The 24,181-nt window shown below is 44.3% G+C and overlaps 1 protein-coding gene and 1 pseudogene across 1 annotated transcript; one reads left to right on the top strand and one right to left on the bottom strand.

The window, feature by feature from the left end:
- The first annotated feature begins 1,105 nt into the window (after positions 1 to 1,105).
- Positions 1,106 to 14,705, top strand: lclat1 (lysocardiolipin acyltransferase 1). The gene is made up of 6 exons (XM_041847943.2): positions 1,106 to 1,409; positions 11,649 to 11,818; positions 12,085 to 12,283; positions 12,441 to 12,587; positions 13,195 to 13,311; positions 14,084 to 14,705. The coding sequence occupies exons 2-6, from the start codon at positions 11,651 to 11,653 to the stop codon at positions 14,608 to 14,610; spliced, it is 1,158 nt and encodes a 385-aa protein (XP_041703877.1). The 5' UTR covers positions 1,106 to 1,409; positions 11,649 to 11,650; the 3' UTR covers positions 14,611 to 14,705.
- Positions 14,706 to 22,599: 7,894 nt separating this feature from the next.
- Positions 22,600 to 23,178, bottom strand: LOC121538848 (annotated as a pseudogene).
- Positions 23,179 to 24,181: the final 1,003 nt, after the last annotated feature.

The raw sequence follows: 24,181 nt of genomic DNA, 5'->3' as shown, positions 1-24,181 counted from the left end.
ACGAGTGACATGTAGAGAGTAACAACAGAAAGACAGCTGAAATTGAAATGAGACAATTATGCAAGACCCAGTAAGAGAGTAAGATGGTGGTACAGAGGAAGTGTGGGGTGAAAGGGAAGAAGACTTCAGTTAAATCATCCCTGTCCCTTTTCTGAACCCCATGCACCCCTTTCTCCTCCCCTCTTTCTTCTCCCAAAAAGCACAAGGGGTCAGAAGGGACAAGAATGTAAAAACATTTTTTTTTAAACATAAGAGATTTTTTTCTCTCCAGTAAAGCATCGCTAAAGCGTTATCTATAGCTAGACTAGTTTGAAAATAAACCCAAAACACTGTCCAATGCCTGAAAAAATCTCTCTCACAGTCGGAGTCCGTCACAGACAAAGTGAAACGATGATGTTCTTGCACTGTTATGAATATATTGAATGTTATTACAGATATTTTCACCCTATTTGACCTCCAGGTTTTGCATTAAGAATATATCTCTTCTGAGACATGGAAGGGTAGCCTACCACTGAGTGTCGCATTGACATGTTTAATTAAAAGCCATGTAGGCTATTTCAGGAGGGACTTGTTGTGTCACCTCTTTAAATGGTGCATTAGCTTAAATACTTCTGTGGCACTAATGATGGATAAGGTGATCACGGGTTTTTTCTTCAGCTTGAGTTTGCAGGCACCATTAGACAGGAAGGATGCAGCAACGGCCGGGTGTGTGGTCATCTCATCGGTGTGTCTTTCTCTGTTGTCAAAGGTGAGCTGGCATTGAAACAGAACGCAGTGAGGTTGTTTCACAGCACATATTTTATGCTCCCTCTGAAGTCATGCACTGACCCTTGAGAACTTTACTGGTCAACCCCTACAGTCTACTCAGACACTCAGATAAAGTGCATGCCACAGGGAGCAGGTCATGGAAAGTATTTAGTTTGACTAAGTGCTACTCATGACACATGCTTGCTTGAACGTTTGCATTGCTCTAAAAGGCTTGGTGTTTGATTAGGGGAGGAAGTTTAAGAAAGCTGTTTGAGTCCCCTTTCACACAGGCATGCAGTCCACTTTTCCTCACCCAACCCACATAAACAGCGTCCCCTGTTGGCGCGTGCGTGCAGTAATGGGTGAGAGTTGGAAGTTGAGAGGTCATAGTATGAGGTAAAAAGGTAGCTAGCGGGTGCTGCAAAGCTTGCATCCATCTCGCGCCGTTAACTTTCATAAATGCAATTTTTATAACCGATAATAATCATTTTGCTTCTACTTAGCATGCGTTTACTACAACCAGGCGTCTGAAAAATAGGTTTCGCTTCAGCAACTGGTTTTATGCTAGCTGGCTAGTATGTCGCAACCAAGTTGTTGACATTTCGTCCGGCCGCACCCGACTGGTGCTCATTTGTAGCGAATTTGGTGCGAAGAACATTCAGGTGGGTGGCAATTCTTGTGTTTTATGTTTACATTTCTCACGATACTCTGATATTGAGTGAAACTTTCTTGTACGAAACAGTTTGCAAGTCTCTGTTGTCAAGCCAACTCTTGCCAGCAGCTGTTAGTTAGGCTAGTTAACTGTAATGTAATGGACTGGCAAAACTGAGCTAGCTAGCTAATTTAGCGTGCTAGCTAAGCAGCTAAAAGAAAAGCAGACGCCTATACGTTACTTAGTACAGAGTAGATTACATTTCAGGTAAAGCATTTCTTTGATTTTATTTCGGACAAACTAGCTAACAATTACCTATGTTTACAGCTGACACTATTTCACAGGAACACACATTGTAATTTGTGCAGGGGAACCGAACTAGGTATTGCATGTGAAGGTGGAGAAATATGCTTCATTGCAACCAGTAGCTAGAAAGGATTTATCCAGTATTTACCCAATAATCCCTGTCTTTAAGTTGAAATAAAGGTGTGCTGTTAGATTGTGAAAATGGCTCCGCTCATGATGATCAAATGAAGTCTACTAACTATGCTTTTGATGTTTCTTTTCCTCTTCAGTTTAGACTAAATCATCAACAGGGATTAAGCAGACCCCATTGATAAACCCAAATGCCCTCTGTCACCAACGCAAATCCTCAGTGGCGATGTCAATTAGCGAAATGAGCAGGCTATCTCATGATCATATTTCAAACATTTCTAGGCCTATTCATTCTTGATGGGATTTTTGGAAAGCTTTCAGGTTGTTGTTATCCCGCACATTCACAGTAAACACACACGTTCTGCACAAGGTGTTTCTTTCAGGAGGAGGGAAGGCAGTGCTTTATGTGGGCCTCTGTGGGCACAGTATCCTGGCCAACTGCCCTGACCCTGATGAGAGCCCTGATGAGAGCCCTAGCTGGCTGGTTAGCCTCTCAGATATGAAATCATCACTACACTGGCACTATTGTGCTATTCAAGTCCAATCAGTGTGCCCTGTCTATTGCCCTGGCTTCGATTACCTACTGAAGTGGAATAGCCCATGTCATGCATTTCAAGTGCAATGGACATTGTACTGTGAGAAATGGATAATGCCACACTTTAACTACTGGTTAATAATTGGGCCACAGTTAGGCCTAGTTGACATGTTGTTATTGAGATCTTCTCAGTTAATTTTTGAAAGTATGTTAACCTTAGTCTACTGTATGGACTGACTAGATCTACAGGCTGTGCAGGGCTTGAAATTCAGGTACATTTCTCAGTGGCTCATCGGGCCAGTGCCAACTGAAAGCTACTGGCCAGAATTTAAAAAAGAAATACTGGCCTGGGCCAAGATCACACAGGAAAGCAGATCATCATTTCATTACAATGTGTCATATTTACATTGATTGTTTGCACAAAGGTTTTATTTTCCCCCTCCAATCTCAAAAGGGCTGTTATTGTTAGTGATAAAGCTAGAGACCAATGTGTTTGGCTAAAAGTGTTTTTTGTACTCCAGGCAGTTGCTCATATTCTAATGCCTGCCCCAGACCACTCGTAATGATTTTTTTGCCCTCCCACACCACATTATATACAGATCTCCGCTAAACATAGAATCACTGTGTTTATCCATCTCTCTGTGACCACCAATAACTTCACAACAAAGTTGACTACAAATACAAAGTTGGCAATGTCTTTGCAATTGTTACAAACAAGCGAACGATAAAAAGATGCTTCAAATGAAAACTGAGATGACTACCTACAGTATAGGCTATAGGCCTATATATAGTGCATTCGGAAAGTATTCAGACCCCATTTTGTTACGTTACAGCCTTATTCTAAAATATATACAGTGAGGGGAAAAGTATTTGATCCCCTGCTGATTTTGTACGTTTGCCCACTGACAAAGACATGATCAGTCTATAATTTTAATGGTAGGTTTATTTGAACAGTGAGAGACAGAATAACAACAAAAAAATCCAGAAAAATACATGTCAAAAATGTTATAAATTGATTTGCATTTTAATGAGGGAAATAAGTATTTGACCCCTCTGCAAAACATGACTTAGTACTTGGTGGCAAAACCCTTGTTGGCAATCACAGAGGTCAGACGTTTCTGGTAGTTGGCCACCAGGTTTGCACACACCTCAGGAGGGATTTTGTCCCACTGTCTTTGCAGATCTTCTCCAAGTCATTACGGTTTCGAGGCTGACGTTTGGCAACTCGAACCTTCAGCTCCCTCCACAGATTTTCTATGGGATTAAGGTCTGGAGAATGGCTAGGCCACTCCAGGACCTTAATGTGCTTCTTCTTGAGCCACTCCTTTGTTGCCTTGGCCATGTGTTTTGGGTCATTGTCATGCTGGAATACCCATCCACGACCCATTTTCAATGCCCTGGCTGAGGGAAGGAGGTTCTCACCCAAGATTTGACGGTACATGGCCCCGTCCATCATCCCTTTGATGCGGTGAAGTTGTCCTGTCCCCTTAGCAGAAAAACACCCCCAAAGCATAATGTTTCCACCTCCATGTTTGACGGTGGGGATGGTGTTCTTGGGGTCATAGGCAGCATTCCTCCTCCTCCAAACACGGCGAGTTGAGTTGATGCCAAAGAGCTCGATTTTGGTATCATCTGACTACAACACTTTCACCCAGTTCTCCTCTGAATCATTCAGATGTTCATTGGCAAACTTCAGACGGGCCTGTATATGTGCTTTCTTGAGCAGGGGGACCTTGCGAGCGCTGCAGGATTTCAGTCCTTCACGGCGTAGTGTGTTACCAATTGTTTTCTTGGTGACTATGATCCCAGCTGCCTTGAGATCATTGACAAGATCCTCCCGTGTAGTTCTGGGCTGATTCCTCACCATTCTCATGATCATTGAAACTCCACGAGGTGAGATCTTGCATGGAGCCCCAGGCCGAGAGAGATTGACAGGGCTTTTGTGTTTCTTCCATTTGCGAATAATCGCACCAACTGTTGTCACCTTCTCAATAAGCTGCTTGGCGATGGTCTTGGAGCCCATTCCAGCCTTGTGTAGGTCTACAATCTTGTCCCTGACATCCTTGAAGAGCTCTTTGGTCTTGGCCATGGTGGAGAGTTTGGAATCTGATTGATTGCTTCTGTGGACAGGTCTTTTATACAGGTAACGAGCTGAGATTAGGAGCACACTCTTAAAGGGAGTGCTCCTAATCTCAGTTTGTTACCTGTATAAAAGCCACCTGGGAGCCAGAAATCTTTCTGATTGAGAGGGGGTCATACTTATTTCCCTCATTAAAATGCAAATCAATTTATAACATTTTTGACATGCGTTTTTCTGGATTTTGTTGTTTTTCTGTCTCTCACTGTTCAAATAAACCTACCATTAAAATTATAGACTGATCATTTTTTTGTCTGTGGGCAAACGTACAAAATCAGCAGGGGATCAAATACTTTTTTCCCTCACTGTATATATTTTTTAATTCCTCATCAAAGCGAAAACAGGTTTTTAGACATTTTTGCAAATGTATTAAAATACAAAAACAGAAATACCTTATTTACATAAGTATTCAGACCCTTTGCTATGAGACTCGAAATTGAGCTCATGTGCATCCTGTTTCCATTGATCATCCTTGAGACGTTTCTACAACTTAATTGGAGTCCACCTGTGGTAAATTCAATTGATTGGACATGATTTGGAAAGGCACACACCTGTCTATATAAGGTCCCACAGTTGACAGTGCATGTCAGAGCAAAAACCAAGCCATGAGGTCGAAGGAATTGTCCGTAGAGCTCCGAGACGGGATCGTGTCGAGGCACAGAACTGGTGAAGGGTACAAAACAATTTCTGCAGCGTTGAAGGTCCCCAAGAACACAGTGGCCTCCATCATTCTTAAATGGAAGAAGTTTGGAACCACCAAGACTCTCCTAGAGCTGGCCGCCAGGCTGAGCAATCGGGGGAGAAGGGCCTTGGTCAGGGAGGTGACCAAGAACCCGATGGTCACTCTGTCAGAGCTCCAGAGTTCCTCTATGGAGATGGGAGAACTTTCCAGACAGACAACAATCTCTGCAGCAATCCACCAATCAGGCCTTTATGGTAGAGTGGCCAGACGGAAGCCACTCCTTAGTAAAAGGCACATGACAGCCTGCTTGGAGTTTGCCAAAAGGCACCTAAAGGACTCTCAGACCATGAGAAAGAAGAGTCTCTGGTCTGATGAAACCAAGATTGAACTCTTTGTCCTGAATACCAAGCGCCGCGTCTGGAGGAAACCTGCCACCATCCCTACGGTGAAGCATGGCGGTGACAGCGTCATGCTGTGGGGATGTATTTCAGCGGCAGGGACTGGGATACTTTTCTTTTTTTAAATACATTTGCAAACATTTCTACAAAATAATTATTTTTGCTTTGTCATTATGGGGTATTGTGTGTAGATTGATGGGGTGGGGGACAATTTAATTAATTTTAGAATAAGGCTGTAACGTAACAAAATGTGGAAAAAGTGAATGGGCCATGCTTCAACGACGCACTGAGAGAACGTTCTCTCTAGGTGGTGTTTTTCTAAACAAATGTTACATCTTCGACTGTTGTAGGAAAGGTGCATAGTTAAAACACTGGTAAGCCTAAATTCCATTGCTGTCGGGAAACCGGGCCCTGGAAGGTTTCCGAAACCTCCCCAGGCCAGCGGGCAGCTCTGTATGTCGAGTCCTGCTGTGTATTGATCATTAGCACAACTAAGCATTTCACTCTCCCTGACCTTTATCGGAGATCCAATGGAAATAAGTAATTAAAGCATTGTTTTTTTCTCTACTGACTAACCCTCCACTCCCTGTAAACTGCACAGCTCATCAGACGGCAGCAATTAGCTGTGAGCATAGTGGTGATGGAACCCAGGGGTTGAAGTCCTCTCTGTTTTTCCACTGCAACAGAGAGGACTGTTCAGCTAGCCTCTCACTAGTTCAATTAGGGGCCCCTGTGGCTCAGTTGGTAGAGCATAGCACTTGCAATGCCAGGGTTCAATTTCCACAGGGGACCAGTACGAAAAATGTATGCACTCACTGTAAGTCGCGCTGAATAAAAGTGTATGCTAAATGACTCAAATTAAGAAATGTAAATGTAATTACTTAGGCTAATGGGTTAGAGAGCAGAGAACCAAGAATGGGAATGACTCTGCTTGCTGTTTAGACATGGTCGAGGTCTCATTTCCATTTGCTCTATGGTGATATCTGGTCTAGAATCAGACTGGAATGCAATACGATTGCCAGAGTATGCAGGGTCAGACTAACAGCAGATATTCTGCATTGCAGTTAGTCTAGATCATATTTTAGGCAATGCTCTGTGGACATTGCTATGGTGATTGAATATACGTTTAATCAACCCTCATCTTATGGACTTACAGTAATTAAATTCTCTGATTTTATTACAGGTTGTCTGCGGGTCATTAAATGAATTTAAGACTGACATTTTATCAGATTTTTAAAGGCAGGGTAGGTAGCCTATACAATTTGATAGACAATACTAACTACGTTTCCCCTTTATATATATATAATGTGCAACTTTTTATGGAGCAATATAATTTTTTAATAAGATCATCTTTGAGAACTAACAATCACCAAAATAAAAACTAGACAGTCAGGAAGAATCTAAACTTCCAAAAATGTCATGGCATGGGGTCCCCATTGATTTTTGTGAAAATGTTTGTCACTCCAGATGACTGTGTAGAATGGCAGGAAACTAGCTTTAAAGAGCTACTGAACACTCCAATTGGCTTGTGTGTTATTTTGGTGCTCATTAGAAAAACGAAATTTCAATCTTGGAGGTGTGTTTCCTGACCGATTCCGCGTTTGGTTAATTAAATTTGTCCCCCAAGAGACACTGTAGACGCAAAATCCTATTTCACTTCCTCAAAATCCCCAGAATGAAACTAAGATGACTCAAGAAATCTGTAATAAATGTTGACGTTTTTGCAGAGGATGTTTTAGTTACCTAATTTTACATCTAACTAAGGTGTTTGGCGCAGTATTTCTCAAGTAAAAAAAATGCATGACGTGTTGTCTTATGTAAACAGTCTGAGCTGCTGGGCAGCTATTGGATAGAGTGCAATCACTGGCTGGGCCACTCAAGGACATTCAGAGACTTGTCCCGAAGCCACTCCTGCGTTGTCTTGGCTGTGTGCTTAGGGTCGTTGTCCTGTTGGAAGTTGAACCTTTGCTCCAGTCTGCAGTCCTGAGCACTCTTGAGCAGGTTTTCATCAATGATCTCTCTGTACTTTGCTCCGTTGATCTTTCCCTCGATACTGACTAGTCTCCCAGTCCCTGCCGCTGAAAAACATCCCCACAGCATGATGTCAATAGGTCTAAATACTTTCCAAATGCGCTGTACATATGAATTGGGTAAAATAGTATGTAAACATTATTTAAAGTGACCAGTGTTCCATGACTATGTACATAGGGCAGCAGCCGCTAAGGTACATGTAAGAGTAACCGGGTGGTAGCCGTCTTGTGACAGTGACTAAAGTTCAGGGCAGGGTACTGGGCGGGGGGCGGCTAGTGGTGTCTATTTAACAGTCTGATGGCCTCGAGATAGCTTTTTTTTACAGTCTCTCGGTCCAAGCTTTGATGCACCTGTACTGACCTCGCCTTCTTGATGATAGCAGGGTGAACAGGCCGTTGCTCAGGTGGCTGAGGTCTTTGATCTTACATTTACATCATTTAGCAGACGCTCTTATGCAGAGCGACTTACAAATTGGTGCATTCAACTTATGATAGCCAGTGGGACAAGCACTTTTTTTTTTTTTTTTTTATGTTCGGGGGGGGTCGAAGGATTACTTTATACTATTCCAGGTATTCCTTAAAAAGGTAGGGTTTCAAGTGTCTCCGGAAGGTGGTCAGTGACTCCGGTGTCCTGGTGTCGTGGGGGAGCTTGTTCCACCATTGGGGTGCCAGAGCAGCGAATAGCTTTGACTGGGCTGAGCGGGAACTGTGCTTCCATAGAGGTAGGGGAGCTAGCAGGCCAGAGGTGGATGAACGTAGTGCCCTCGTTTGGGTGTAGGGTCTGATCAGAGCCTGAAGGTAAGGAGGTGCCGTTCCCCTCACAGCTCCATAGGCAAGCACCATGGCCTTGTAGTAGATGCGAGCCTCAACTGGAAGCCAGTGGAGTGTGCGGAGGAGCGGGGTGACGTGAGAGAACTTGGGAAGGTTGAACACCAGACGGGCTGCAGCGTTCTGGATAGGTTGTAGGGGTTTAATGGCACAGGCAGGGAGCCCAGCCAACAGCGAGTTGCAGTAATCCAGACGGGAGATGACAAGTGCCTGGATTAGGACCTGTGCCGCTTTCTGTGTAAGGTAGGGTCGTACTCTGCGAATGTTGTAGAGCATGAACCTGCAGGATCGGGTCACCGCTTTGATGTTAGCGGAGAACGACAGGGTGTTGTCCAGGGTCACGCCAAGGTTCTTTGCACTCTGTGAGGAGGACACAATGGAGTTGTCAACCGTGATGGCGAGATCATGGAGCGGGCAGTCCTTCCCCGGGAGGAAGAGCAGCTCCGTCTTGCCGAGGTTCAGCTTGAGGTGGTAATCCGACATCCACACTGATATGTCTGCCAGACATGCAGAGATGCGATTCTCCACCTTGTTATCAGAAGGGGGAAAGGAGAAAATGAATTGTGTGTCGTCTGCGTAGCAATGATAGGAGTGACCATGTGAGGATATGACAGAGCCAAGTGACTTGGTGTATAGAGAGAATAGGAGAGGGCCTAGAACTGAGCCCTGGGGGACACCAGTGGTGAGAGCACGTGGTGCGGATACAGATTCTTGCCACGCCACCTGGTAGGAGCGACCTGTCAGGTAGGATGCAATCCAAGAGTGAGCAGCGCCAGAGATGCCCAACTCGGAGAGGGTGGAGAGGAGGATCTGATGATTCATAGTATCAAAGGCAACGGATAGGTCTAGAAGGATAAGAGCAGAGGAGAGATAGTTAGCTTTAGCAGTGCGGAGAGCCTCCGTGACACAGAGAAGAGCAGTCTCAGTTGAATGACCAGTCTTGAAACCTGACTGGTTTGGATCAAGAAGGTCATTCTGAGAGAGACAGCAGGAGAGTTGGCTAGAGACGGCACGCTCAAGAGTTTTGGAGAGAAAAGAAAGAAGGGATACTGGTCTGTAGTTGTTGACATCGGAGGGATCGAGTGTAGGTTTTTTGAGGAGTGGTGCAACTCTCGCTCTCTTGAAGACGGAAGGGACATGGCCAGCGGTCAAGGATGAGTTGATGAGCGTGGTGAGGTAAGGGAGAAGGTCTCCGGAAATGGTCTGGAGCAGAGAGGAGGGGATAGGGTCAAGCTGGCAGGTTGTTGGGCGGCCGGCCGTCACAAGTCGCAAGATCTCATCTGGAGAGAGAGGGGAGAAAGAAGGCAAAGCGTAGGGCAGTGTGAGCAGGACCAGCGGTGTCATTTGACTTAATAAATGAGGATCGGATCTTCTTGGCCTTCCTGTGACACTGGGTGCTGTAGACGTCCTGGAGGGCAGGCAGTGTGCCCCCGGTGATGCGTTGGGCAGACCGCACCACCCTCTGGAGAGCCCTGCGGTTGCGGACAGTGCAGTTGCCGTACCAGGCGGTGATACAGCCCTACAGGATGCTCTCAATGGTGCATCTGTAAAAGTTTGTGAGGGTCTTATGGGCCAAGCCGAATTTATTCAGCCTCCTGAGGTTGAAGAGGCGCTGTTTCGCCGCCTTCACCACGCTGTCTGTGTGAGTTGACCATTTCAGATTGTCAGTGATGTGTACGCTGATGAACTTGAAGCTTTTCACCTTCTCCTGTCAATGTGGATGGGGGCGTAACTGTGAAATGTTCTCTTCGCCCCGTGGCAAAACATGAAGAATTGCAGGAAATTAAATTCAAAACCAACATTTTCTCTCTGCGACCTCTAAAACTGTGCCCCCATGCTAAGCTTGCCACAGCTGCTGAAAAAATATATAGGGAAAACACTGAATTAGGACAATAAACCAAAAATTACTGACGTTGCCTTCCTCTTACCAATGCAATTTTGCTTGCATCGGTGATTAGGCTACACAACGTTCCTGCTGACTTTGGGGTTCTAAAACCATTCTTTGGTCAAAGGTAATGTGCATTAACCGGTTTCCTGCAATGAAAGTGTATGCGCTGTCCCTGTTTCGCTTCTGGCTCTCGCTCCCCCCCTTTTGCACACTGGGTAAAGGGAGAGATGCAATTTGCAAGCATACTGACGGTGAGCAACATTTCAAAATGTAATTGCAGGAAAGACCATTTTTAAAACTGTAAAAAAAAAGTTGTCTGCTTTATGTGAGTATAACAATTATTTCTCAACTGTCAATATAGAGGAAATAGCACTCAGACGCCATAATGGGACATGTGTAAAGATAATGTCTTTATCATTCTCTGTGGTTTACACCTTTTTGTTAGGTTAAATGTGTTTATGCTTGACAATACTGTGCTGTTGAGGCCCCAAAAACCTAAATCTGATACACTCCACTAGGCAACTGATTTCTATCAACACTAATAGACACAAAGGGTCCCTGTGGGGCAAGACTAGATATCATCTGACATGATCATCTGGAGATTTGCCGTCATTCTCAGTACTGGGTTTTGCATTTCTGCATGTTTGTTACAGTATGTCTGTTATGTTGTACTGATTTATAAGAAAGACCACCACCTGTAATACAACAGTAGCTTTTAAAATAAAATTGAATCTAGGCCAAGGCATATGATGCCAGTATTGAGTGGGCTCCAGATGACATTCTCGAAAGCATGATCCAACAAAAGACACAGCCATAGGCTGGGTTATATGCAAATATATTTAGGCTATTCAGTGAAAATGTTAAATGTTCAGGTCTAAGAAAAGGTTGTCGGCGAGCTGCATAAAATCCAGTCTCCCTGCTCACAGCATTTTAGCAGTAAGAAACTCCTGGCTCCGACCCTTATTTACATTCTACAATAGGAATGTCTGCCTTGGTTTTTATACTGTTTGTGTGGAAATATAGGAAGATCCACAGAACAGGAGGGTTTGCTATTGATGAGGACATTGATAACTCCATTTGTCTTTACATTAGGCTGGTTCATGATTCATCCAATCCTTCCTCATTACTCCTAAGCTTGCAGTTCCACATCAACAGAGAATTCTAGAGAATTGATTAGCCTACTCTGGAAGTGTTTATCCTACCTATATCTCCTTCATGATCAGTTTAATACTGTAGTGAACTAACAAGTTGTGACTTCACTGACGCATAAGGAGAGTCCAAATATATAAATGTGAAGTCATCTCTCTCTCTCCCAGGTATGGCGGTGTCTGTGCGGGGGCTGTACTTTGTGGTGACCCTGTTTCTGGGCAGTTTCTTTGGCAGCATCTTCATGCTGGGCCCTGTACTACCTCTAATGCTGCTGTCACCCTCCTGGTACCGCTGGATCACAGACCGTATCGTGGCCACCTGGCTCACCCTGCCCGTGGTGAGTCCTCTTACCCCTCATCTGTCTGTGTTCCTTACGTCTGCATCCACTTATGTCAGTCTTTTTTATCACCTTTGTTTGACCACTGTGGTCAACTGTTTCGCCTTTTTGGTTTTGACCTAACATTCTTTGATGTCTGCCCTAGACATTCTTTGACCTCTCACTGACTTTGTTTTGTACTATTCTTGGCATCTGTGTTTTGGAACCAAATTAAATGAGTCTTCCTGTTCCTACGTACCTCCCGCCCCCTCCCTACCCCTGTGCAGGCCCTGCTGGAGCTGGTGTTTGGGGTTAAGGTGGTGATCACGGGTGATGGCTTCATCCCAGGGGAGCGCAGTGTGATCATCATGAACCACCGGACGCGTCTGGACTGGATGTTCCTGTGGTGCTGCCTGCTGAGGTACAGCTACCTGCGCCTGGAGAAGATCTGCCTCAAGGCCGCCCTCAAAGTTGTGCCAGGCTTCGGTGGGTGTAGGCAACACACACAGACACATACGTGTGTGTGTGTGCGCACACACCTCAGCATGGGTATACACAGTGAAAAAAATGCATACACACAACTGTAAATTGCTTTGGATAAAAGAGTCTGCGAAATGGCATTCATCTGGTTAATTTGCTTCAGGCTGGGCCATGCAGGTGGCCTGCTTCATCTTTATCAAGCGTCGGTGGGAGGAGGACCGCAGCCACATGGAGAACATGCTGGAGTACTTCTGTGACATCAGAGAGCCCCTGCAGCTCCTCCTCTTCCCTGAGGGCACTGACCTCACCGGTAACAGCTTTCAGTGACAACAGTCACATAGCCAACCAGGGCAATGATGTGTTGGCTAGGACAGAAACACTAGCACCCTGCATCAACCTCTTCCATCTCTCATCCCCAAGCCTGTTAACATCGGTTTTATAACTCCCTGAGGATGTATGTGTGGTATGTGTATACAATCCTCTTAAAATCAGTTCGACTTACAGACCCAGGGCCAGATATGACATTTTACTAATAGTTTTAGTAATGGTTCCTACACTCCCCCTACTCTCCTAGAGGGCTGGTGGTAGGATTTGGATCAGGGTGTGCTTTCTGTGACTCCCTCTGGATCAAAGAAGTCTTAGCTTTGTCCCTGAGAGGATATCTAAGGATCTACAGGTGTAGCACTCCCCCATATCTTTTAATGAAATCAGCTCATGTAATGAAATTCTATTCATATCTAGGAAGGACATGGATGAGGGTTGGTATACGACCAATGTTCTCTCACGCTTACAGTAGTGTTTTAAACCCTATCCAAGAAGTTAATGTGAAATGTCATCTTATGATAGTCAATTATCCAAAATGCAGACAATACTATTTAGCCTACTTCTCATTTTCTGTTTTTCTCTCTCTCCTGCAGACTACACTAGAGCAAGAAGTGATGACTTTGCGGAAAAGAACGGCCTGCCTAAGTTTGAATATGTGCTGCACCCCCGCACCACCGGATTCACCTTCATCGTGGACACTCTCCGCAAAGGTCAGGGGTTAACTTTTTCTATATTTACTGTCAGTTTTGACCCAGGTTGCCCTAACATGCAGTAAAGTGAAACCAATTGGCTGTTTGTATTGTAGTCATCATCTGTCATTGCTTGTTATGACAACAGTTAGCCTTGTCAAATTACTCAAAGTGTGAAGGAATTATAACAAGCCACATCAAACAGTGTTACCTGTTTTTCTTTAGAAATCTCAGACTAGTACTTCATCAACACTGTGACACATTACAGCATCTCATATTGCCCTGTGAGCTAATCCTGGCAGCATTCCATAAGTCTTAAATACCACCGCCTGCGGCGCTTAGCTGGGCACTAAATCACCAAGCAGGTGTTCTGAACCGCAGTGATGTCACCAGACTTAGCCCTGTTCCCTCACCTCTGGTGATTGACATGTTATCTAGGTGGTCTTTGTCTGAGTGTGCTGTGCCCCTGGCCTATTTATATCCACTGACTCTCTCATACAGTACAGTAGGGAGTGGGTGGGAGCTCAGGGCTGGCAGGTGTCGCGTCATCCTCCCAGGCTGATATTTCACTCAGGCCCTGGCTCATTGTGTGGTATGGGAGGGAGTGGGGCTGCAGGGTAATGTAAGAGACCGGAATGATGTAGGGCTCAGTGTGGGAGGCAAGAATGTATGCAATATACTTCGTTAGTTACATTTGACTCAAGGGAATGGATCCTCCGCATCAGCATCCGCACAAACCCCACGGTTAAAATATAGATGCACGTCAGTCATACATACCTCCCGTCCTTTACAGGAGACAACCTGGATGCCGTCCATGACATCACTGTGGCCTACCCCAAGAACATCCCTCAGACGGAGCGCCACCTGATCCTGGGGCAGTTCCCCCGGGAGATCCACTTCCATGTGCGCCGCTACGAGGCCTCCGCCCTGCCCACATCCCCTTCCGCCCTGGAGGCCTGGACCCAGGAGCGCTGGGCAGAGAAGGAGGTCCGCCTGAGGGACTTCTATGCCGCTGAGCCCCGGGGCTTTGACAGGGAAGGCGTGTGCCGCGTGCCCCCTTGTAAGACGGAGCTCCGCGTGGCTCTGATCAAGGCAGCATCTCTGTTCTACTGGAGCTCCTTCATAGCCTTATCCTTCGCAGGCCTCTGGCTCTGGGCCCCGCTCCGTCTGTACTTCTTGGTGATGATGGGCATCTACTTCGGCCAGCAGAAGCTGATAGGAGGGCTGGAACTGCTGGAGCTGGCCTGTCATCGCTACTGGAAGTCTGTGACTGGGGACGAGAAGAAAAAGGTGGTGGACAGGAACGGGAAGAAGGAGTGAGGAGGAAGGGACGGCAGGAGGCTAACGTTTCTGCAGTGTTCAGTGGGGATGCTGAGGCCTGAGTCCACAGTTGGGCTTAGTGCATATGCTGGAGGGTCCCCACATGGGCAATCTCCCTCACGCACAGGGAGTAAAGAGTGAACCGGCAGGCAGTGTGCATGGCTTCTAGGGTGAGCTAACCTCACGGCTGAGGTTGCAGAAAAAAAACACAGGAAAGAATGAATGGTGTTCTGCTTGCTGGGTCATAGTGGCTCATCACAGCCATTACTCTGTAAAGCCTTCATGTGTCTGACTCTGTCTAGCACCTTTACTGTCTACAATTAAGAGGACTCATCGTTCATCGTTTTTGTTCTTATGTTTATATTTCGTATCGTTCTAGAACCAGTGTCCATAAATGTGTATGAGTGTCATAATAATTGACAGAATATTATGTCTTAGTTCAGTTATAGCCATGTGTTTTAAATTGATTTTATTCTTGTTTTGTGCGTTTCCCTTGGTTATGTATTTATTTCTTTTAAGTGATGGAACAGAGCCATAGTACACAGCACTCATACATTAGATGTGTGTATACTGTGATCATTTTAGTCAATATTTTAACCATTATTGTTCTGTGTTTAGCCAATGTAGATTATCCATTAGTCTAGCCAAATGAATCACTGTTTTCCGCAAGCAATCAATAGCCAACGAGTGATTATCGGTAGAAATGAATGCTATCTGTCCAAGTGATGAGTCAGTTATACACTTAGTGTAGAATTGTTTACTGGCATTGAATCCGAACACTGTCTAAGACATTAAGGCCACTGTCATGCCATTTACATTAAAGGTGCAATATGCAGAAATCGCTTCGCCATTTCCTGGTTGCTAAAATTCTAATAGTTTCAGTTTGTGACAAAAAGCAATTTATAGTGTAGCGAATCATTGTACCATCTGAACCGCAATGAAATATATTTTCAATAACCAAAAATATTGTATTTTCAGCTGTGTGAAGCTGGTTTACAAAACCGAAAGTAAAGATGCAAAAACAAAACTTAAGAACGGGAACTGCACATAGAACAGATCTACCACTTCCTAGACTTGCTTTCAATGAGAAGGACATATCTATAACTCACATTTCTATGTGAATTTGGTCGGGTTGCCCAAAAAGTTACATATTGCAGCTTTAAGCCTTTTATAAGTTAAGCTGTTTTCATTGTTTAACTCTTGATAAACCTGTAAACCTGATGATTTTGTATGCATGCTGGAAGAAATGGCTTTTGCAGGAGGAAATCCAAAGGCAAGAATTGGCCATGTGATATAAAAAGGAACCAAACTGAATGTAGTAATCTTCCAAAACTGGGCAGGGCAGTTTCACCATGCGTTGCTGACAAAGGTGCTGTGGACTGCAGCAAGACTATCATGCACTCTGGATGGAATGGGTGACGGTTCAGGATTCGAGATCTGAGACTGAGCAGCTACAAAATCAGCTTAGTTTCCTGCTCTTTTTCGGAACCAACCGAAAGAGCGGGTGGAGGGTCGAAAAATGTCATTTGGGCAACACCACGCCACACCGTCCACAGAGGACCAGACTTGGAGTGGAAAACTGGCCTTGAAGTCATCCTAATCCAAAAAACCCTCATGCCCACCTCTCTCTCTCTCTCTCTCCCCGGGGAACTGGCATCGATGTTCTCTGTGCGCTAAACTCAATTAGCGAATGACAGCTGAGAAAGCTCTACCGGTTGTGCCAGAAAAAATAAATTCAAATGAGAGCATCAGATTGGGAAGTGCTCTGTCCACTAGTACCCTAGCCACTGCTCTCAATGCCACCTCCAACCTTGCCGTATATAGAGTTGAATGGTTTGTCTCGCACAATCCAGAACCATTTTTATCAATGACACTGTGCACTGTTTGATCTACCGACCACCTCAATGCTGCAGGTCAAATGATCATTTTTGTAAGTAGAAAGAAACAGTCCTATGTACCAAGTCATAGATGGTTCTCTTTTTGTTTCTTGAAATACGAGGCCCTGTTCAAGTGTAGGGGCTGGTTACTGTGATTACTGTGTTAACAATTCTCATCAGCATGTCAGTGATTTACCAAATTACTAATCCTCTCTCTATTACTAGAATCTCTGAACCAGCTAGAATTTCCACATTTCTCCCATCTCTCTCTCTTTCTCATCTGTTGTGTTTGTTTCCCTTTTTCTCTTTCTTGGTTGCTCAAAATTCTCTTTCTGTTGTGTTTTCGCTCTGTTTTGTTCCATAATAGAATCAACTGCTGATGCTGGACTCCTTTACAATCACTGTCCTCAGGTAAAGCTTTACTGGCCACTGTTATCAGTTATCACGCTGTTCAATAAATATAACATTTCAACCCATGCAGATGCCCTGCTCTGTGCCTCTAAGAAATGTGTAATGTAAAATTAATTCTTCACTGATTTGTTTTCTGGATGCTGACCCAACATTACCACTATTTGTGGTCCAAATATTCAACCTAACATCTTTTTAAAATGTGCGTAAGAAATTGTTCTAATTTTGCCAAGCTGCACTACCATTAGAATCTTGTAGTTGTGGACTCCTGGAGCGGTCCTACTTAACATTGCAGTGAATGAATCAACAAGACTCTGCACGCTCATGTTACACAACACCGAGCCATAGTGAGCTCACACCATAGACGTATATATAAATACACACACCACAGCAGTCTGCTGCGGCGCCGACAAACGGAGGGCAAGAGATTTGAAGGTGAAGCGTTGTTGCCATGGCAACTAATGATAACTCCACTGTTCCCTAGCAACGTGATGCAGAATGATGTCAATGGAAAGTATGCTATTATTTTCTCTGCTGCTAACAGAATGATGCCGTGTGTGTGTGCACAGCTGTTGGGTCTATGAGCTTTGTCTGCAAGCATGAGTCTCTGCTCTGATTTTAAATCCCAGTTCATTAATGCTGGATGTTGAGAGGGAGGGAGTGATCAAATTGTATTGGTCACATACACATATTTAGCAGATGTTATTGCGGGTGAAGCGAAATGCTTGTAAAGATGCTGACATCTTTTGAAAAATGCAGGTATAGACACCAGGTTGATACAGGGACTATTAATCACAGGGCAATTATGGATATGGGTCGAATTATTCTGTCAGTTTTGTCCTTACCTGTTCCTTTTATCATCTGCGCTTTGGCCAAATTAAAGTCCACACTCACTATGACAGATATGACAGTGGGTGAAAGGATGATGCATACAGCTTCCATCATTCTGTGGACATGGTCCTATTCCTTTTCATCCCTGGAGGAACATGAAATCAGGGGCTCCGTATAGCGTAGCTTTCTTAAGAGCTGCATAAAAGCATACAGACTACATAGGAAGGGTTATGCAAGAAGTATAATGCTGTGACCTATACATGAATGGCGCTTCCCAACATACACAGTTCCCAGTGTATTAACTTCTATCCTATTGTGTGCAGATTAATAGGATGAGCAGGGAAGTGTAATTAACCTAAGATGACTTCGATGGCCAAGTTTGCTAAAAGAGATCTAACTATGGCTTAGGGCAGGTGTGACCATGTTGATCCTTTAATCTCCTGACCCTCATCCTCTTCAGTTCAATCACCTGAGATACAGTACCTTACAAGTACACTACTGTACACCAACCCCACCTAGTTCTAACAAAATGGACCACCCATTCTATCCTACCGAACCTGTGCAGTTAATCAGGATTTGTGAGAGCCTGCCTGGTAAGTGTTGGGTAGCACTCTGTTCCTTCCTTGAGTGATTCCAGACCCTTGCTGATTCTACCATCCATGACACCCACAGACAAAGATGGCTTCCAACAGGATCAACTCTAAAAATAACCCCCATGCTTAGCTCTAATACAGTTTAAGTCGTTAGTTTACATACACTTAGGTTGGAGTCATTAAAACTTGTTTTCCAACCACTCCACAAATTTCTTGTTAAAAAACGATAGTTTTGGCAAGTCGGTTAGGACATCTACTTTGTGCATGACACAAGTAATTTTTCCAACAATTGTTTACAGACAGATTATTTCACTTATAATTCACTGTATCACAATTCCAGTGGGTCAGAAGTTTACATACACTAAGTTGACTGTGCCTTTAAACAGCTTGGAAAAATTCCAGAAAATGATGTCATGGCTTTAGAAGCTTCTGATAGGCTAATTGACATCATTTGAGTCAATTGGAGGCGTATCTGTGGATGTATTTCAAGGCCTACCTTCAAACTCAGTGCCTCTTTGCTTGACATCATGGGAAAATAAAAAGAAATCAGCCAAGACCTCAGAAAAAAAATTGTAGACCTCCACAAGTCTGGTTCATCCTTGGGAGCAATTTCCAAACGCAAGTATAAACACCATGGGACCACGCAGCTGTCATACAGCTCAGGAAGGAGACGTGTTAAAACAAGTCCTATATCGACATAACCTGAAAGGCCGCTCAGCAAGGAAGAAGCCACTGCTCCAAAACCGCCATAAAAAAACCAGACTACGGTTTGCAACTGCACATGGGGACAAAGATCGTACTTTTTGGAGAAATGTCCTCTGGTGGGATTAAACAAAAATAGAACTGTTTGGCCATAATGACCATCGTTTTGTTTGGAGGAAAAAGGGGGTTGCTTGCAAGCCGAAGAACACCATCCCAACCGTGAAGCACGGGGGTGGCAGCATCATGCAGTGGGGTTGCTTTGCTGCAGGAGGGACTGGTGCACTTCACAAAATAGATGGCATCATGAGGAAGGGAAATTATGTGGATATATTGAAGCAACATCTCAAGACATCAGTCAGGAAGTTAAAGCTTGGTCGCAAATGGGTCTTCCAAATGGACAATGACCCCAAGCATACTTCCAAAGTTGTGGCAAAATGGCTTAAGGACAACAAAGTCAAGGTATTGGAGTGGCCATCACAAAGCCCTGACCTCAATCCTATAGAAAATGTGTGGGCAGAACTGAAAAAGCGTGTGCGAGCAAGGAGGCCTACAAACCTGACTCAGTTACACCTGCTCTGTCAGGAGGAATGGGCCAAAATTCACCCAACTTATTGTGGGAAGCTTGTGGAAGGCTACCCGAAAACGTTTGATCCAAGTTAAATAATTTAAAGGCAATGCTAACAAATACTAATTGAGTGTATGTAAACTTCTGACCCACTGGGAATGTGATGAAAGAAATAAAAGCTGAAATAAATCATTCCTCTACTATTATTTTGACATTTCACATTCTTAAAATAAAGTGGTGGTCCTAACTAACCTAAGACAGGGAATTTTTACTAGGATTAAATGTCAGGAATTGTGAAAAACTGAGTTTAAATGTATTTGGCTAAGGTGTATGTAAACTTCCGACTTCAACTGTATGTATGGGTGGAATGCTTTGTCACTGCCTTTTAATAAACCAATTTTACACACCACCAAACCCCTTTATAGTGGGGACATTTTGTGGCCTGTGTTGAGTCACAGAAGTGTTTGTGGGTGCTTGGTCTGTTCACGCACAGCTGTGCCTGTTTGTCTCCTTATCTGGGTTGACGAGGGTCCCCATTCTCTCACACTTTCCACTCCTCTGTAACCACATTGACATTCTCCACTATCAGTTTGTTGTGAGAGTTGGTATTGTATTGTATTCTATTTTGTGTGTTAATTCCCACTGTCCCCTAATGGAGAGCATATTCCCTGTATTTTAAAGTGTGCTGTACATGAGTAAAACAAATGTATATCTAAAGAATTTGTAAAATACATTCTTTAGACGTAACAGAGGTTGAAACAGGTGAAAGTGGCGAGAAGTGTGTGACTCCTGTGTAGGCTATGCACTAACAGGGTGATTAACCTTCCACCTTTGCTGTTATTTTTTGTCTACACAAAACTATTGATAAGACATTGGCCGTGTTCGAGAGCATAAAAATCCTGACTGGTTGCATCACTGCCTGGTATGGCAACTGCTCGGCCTCCGACTGCAAGGCACTACAGAGGGTAGTGCGTATGGCCCAGTACATCACTGGGGCCAAGCTTCCTGCCATCCAGGACCTATATACTAGTGTCAGAGGAAGGCCCTAAAAATGGTCAAAGACGCCAGCCTAGTCATAGACTGTTCTCTCTGCTACCGCACGGCAAGCGGTACCGGAGCGGCAAGTCTAGGTCCAAAAGGCTTAACAGCTTCTACCCCCAAGCTATAAGATTCCTGAACAGCTAATCAAATGGCTACCCGGACTATTTGTATTGTTCCCCCCCACCCACCACCTCTCTCTTTTACGCTGCTGCCGCTCTCTGTTTATTATCTATGCATAGTCACTTTACCTCTACCTACATGTACATATTACCTCAATTACCTCGACTAACCTGTGCCCCCGCACAATGACTCTGTACTGGTACCCCCTGTATATAGCCTCATTACTGTTATTTTACTGCTGCTCATTAATTATTTGTTTTTATTTTTTATTTTTTACACTTGTTTTTCTTAAAACTGCATTGTTGGTTAAGGGCTTGTAAGTAAGCATTTCACTGTAAGGTCTACACCTGTTTTATTCGGCGCATGTGACAAATACAATTTGATTTGAGGTAACATGGGTAAATTGTGACTGACCTACAAATACTATTGAGTAGTTATTTATGATGCAAGGGGATTTGTAGATCAGTGTCTCGACTCGCCTTTAAATTTGGCCATAATGTTGAAAGTGCTGATTGTCCATAGGATTACCATAGTTACAGCACAGCACACAGTATGTAATTTGTATTCTGTTGCCATCTAGTGATCTAAATCTCAAATTGCACCAAACAACAATTGGAAACATTACTTTCAGCAAGACTACACACTTTATTCAGAAATCATCACTACAGAGGAAAAATTGCAAAAGAAGACTAATGGGGAAAAAGAGATAATCTTGCTTTTTCTTTTTTAACCTCATATCAAGAAAAACATCTGAATAATAATAACTACTAAGAATAAAAATACAAAATACAATGATAACTATTAATAAAATCAAAACATCTCTACTAATGAAATAATGATTTGATAATGTGTCAAGTCGATCTATTGCACATTGTCCTGGGCAGGGGTTGGAAACAGAGGATACAGTGTGACTGAAAACACCGCTCCCTTCATTCCAATTGGCTGGAGAAGAACAGCAACAGTTCATGTGAAGGCCAGCCCAGCATGTCAACAGTCTTTGGGCATGTTACTGCCCTGCTCAGCTCCACACTTACAAAGAAGAAACGGGCTGCTCGCATTCCTCACTCACACAGAGGGACTTGTGGGGATGTGCATGGTGACAAGCATCCAGAATGGTAGAGATCGAGGATAAGGATACACAGTACACACAGCACTGAGAGGAAGTTATAGTGACTGCATCTATAAAGTTGACAACATATCCAGAGTGAGTGAATATATCTACTACTAATCATTAGGGCCGGGACGATACCTGCATCGCGATACTTGTTAGTATGGTGGCAAGGAAACAAAACACGAAGCAGATTTCACTTCTTTAGGAAAACACCCTAATGTTGGAAACAAACATCATTATGTTGTCATCCAGAGTCAAATGTGTTTATTTAGAGCGTCTGCTAAATGACGTAAATGTAAATGTAAATTTCCCAAGGTAACACACATCATATTTTAGTGTTTTCATTTTTGCCATGGAAAAGATATTGAGATACTGGTATCGTCCCGACCCTATTAATCATGGTTTTGAGCGTCTCATGTGTAAATATGAGTGTGTGTCTTGCAGTGTGTGTAGTTGTGTTCAAAATCCTGTGTGCATGTGTGCATGGAGTCCATAGCTATGTGAAAGCGGGCCCCTGTCGAAGTCTCTAGGTGACAGGAGGTGGTCTTTGGAGGAGGGGTTTAGGAGAGGCCAACACAGCATCAAGAGAACCAGCCAATCAGGAGAGGTCAAAAAGTCATAGCTAGGTCAAAGGTGAGGGTGGAGCCGAGACGATATTGTCTGGGATGCTGAGTTTGAGGCTGTGGAGTTTGGGGGAACAGGGTTAGGGCAGGGGCGTGACCGAGTATTTCGAGCATCAGCTCAGGAGTTGTCAGAGGGGACGTGCTCTTCGAAGCCCTCGCTCTCCCTGACCAGTGGCCTCTCCAGGATGACGCGGCCCTCCTTGTAGCGCTGGCTGTCCTCTGTGGCAAACTCATAGATCCAGCCCAGCTAGCTGTTGCAGTTCTTACAGCTGACGTCTCGCACCATGTGTCTGCCCGTCAGCATCACGCAATCTTGTACCTCGCTGTACTGCAGGTTCACCGCCTAACAGATCATGAATAATAATGCAGAGGTTATTACACTTGTGTGTTATACATAGCTAAGCATAGTGAGCCTGGCATAAAAGTTATTAGTTTGAGTGTTTGAGTGTTGAGGATAAAAGGCGTTTTCATTGGACTATTTCACTCCAGGGGTGAAAACACCAACATGAAAACATGTTTCTGGCAGTGGTAGCAGGCTGGTGTCATGGCGGGGTGACTTGTTGAAGAGGAAGGCTCGGTCGGTGGCTCCGGTGAAGCGGGTCGAAATGCGTTCGGAGCGGTTTGTCAGGATGGTGTCACAGTTGGCGCAGGCGAAGAGGCGTGTGCCCCCAATGTGGTCCAAGAAGATCCGCCCCATGGTTCAACTGGCTCCTCTGGGACACACACTCACTTGCAGGACCAGAGGAAAGGAGTGGGGTAATGCTGATCTCTGAAAGATACACTCAGATCACTGACAACTGCCATACAGGCCCAAACCACACACACTCACTCTTTCATGGCCTTCTTGTCAAAGTCAGTAACGCCATACCTAGCAAAGGACATCGATGGCATCTAACGTTTGAGAAAGTCGAAAACCATGACATGTCGTAGCCTAAACACAACCCAGTCTTACTGTTCAAAGTTGGGCGTTAGCTACAGTGCTATGAAAAAGTATTTGCCCCCTTTCTAATTTTCTCTACTTTTTCATATTTGTGATACTGAATGTTATCAGATCTTCAACCAAAACCTAATATTAGATAAAGGGAATATAAGTGAACAAATAACACAACAATTACATATTTATTTCATTTATTTCATAAACAAAGTTATGCAACACCCAATTCCCCTGTGTGAAAAAGTAATTGCCCCCTTACACGCAATAACTGGTTGTGCCACCTTGTCACGCCCTGACTCTGAGGACTTGTATTTGTTGAGTCAGGGTGTGTATTTTCCGTGTTGTGTGTTGCTATGTTGATTTCTATGTTTTAGATCTAGCATGTGCAGATCTATGTTGGCCGGGGTGGTTCCCAATCAGAGGCAGCTGTAGCTCGTTGTCTCTGATTGGGGCCCATACTTAGGCAGCCTTTTGGCACCTGTTAGTTGTGGGATCTTGTTCCGTGTGAGGTATGTTGTTTGTATGCTACCTTGGACGTTTTGTCGTGTGTTTAGCCGTAAATAAATATGAACGCATATCACGCTGCGCCTTGGTCCTTCTCGTTCGTAAACGATCGTGACAGAAGATCCCACCAATCCTGGATCAAGCAGCGTGACGAGGAGAGAGGATGGACTTGGGAGGAGATGAGCGAGCGTTTGTTGTGTGTTTGAACGTATATCACGCTGCGCCTTGGTCCTTCTCGTTCGTAAACGATCGTGACACACCT

The sequence above is a fragment of the Coregonus clupeaformis genome, chromosome 25, assembly GCF_020615455.1.
Source record: "Coregonus clupeaformis isolate EN_2021a chromosome 25, ASM2061545v1, whole genome shotgun sequence".
In the NCBI taxonomy this organism is placed as follows: domain Eukaryota; kingdom Metazoa; phylum Chordata; class Actinopteri; order Salmoniformes; family Salmonidae; genus Coregonus; species Coregonus clupeaformis.
Note: the sequence above shows the minus strand (reverse complement) of the source record. Positions and strands in the feature narration are given on the sequence as shown.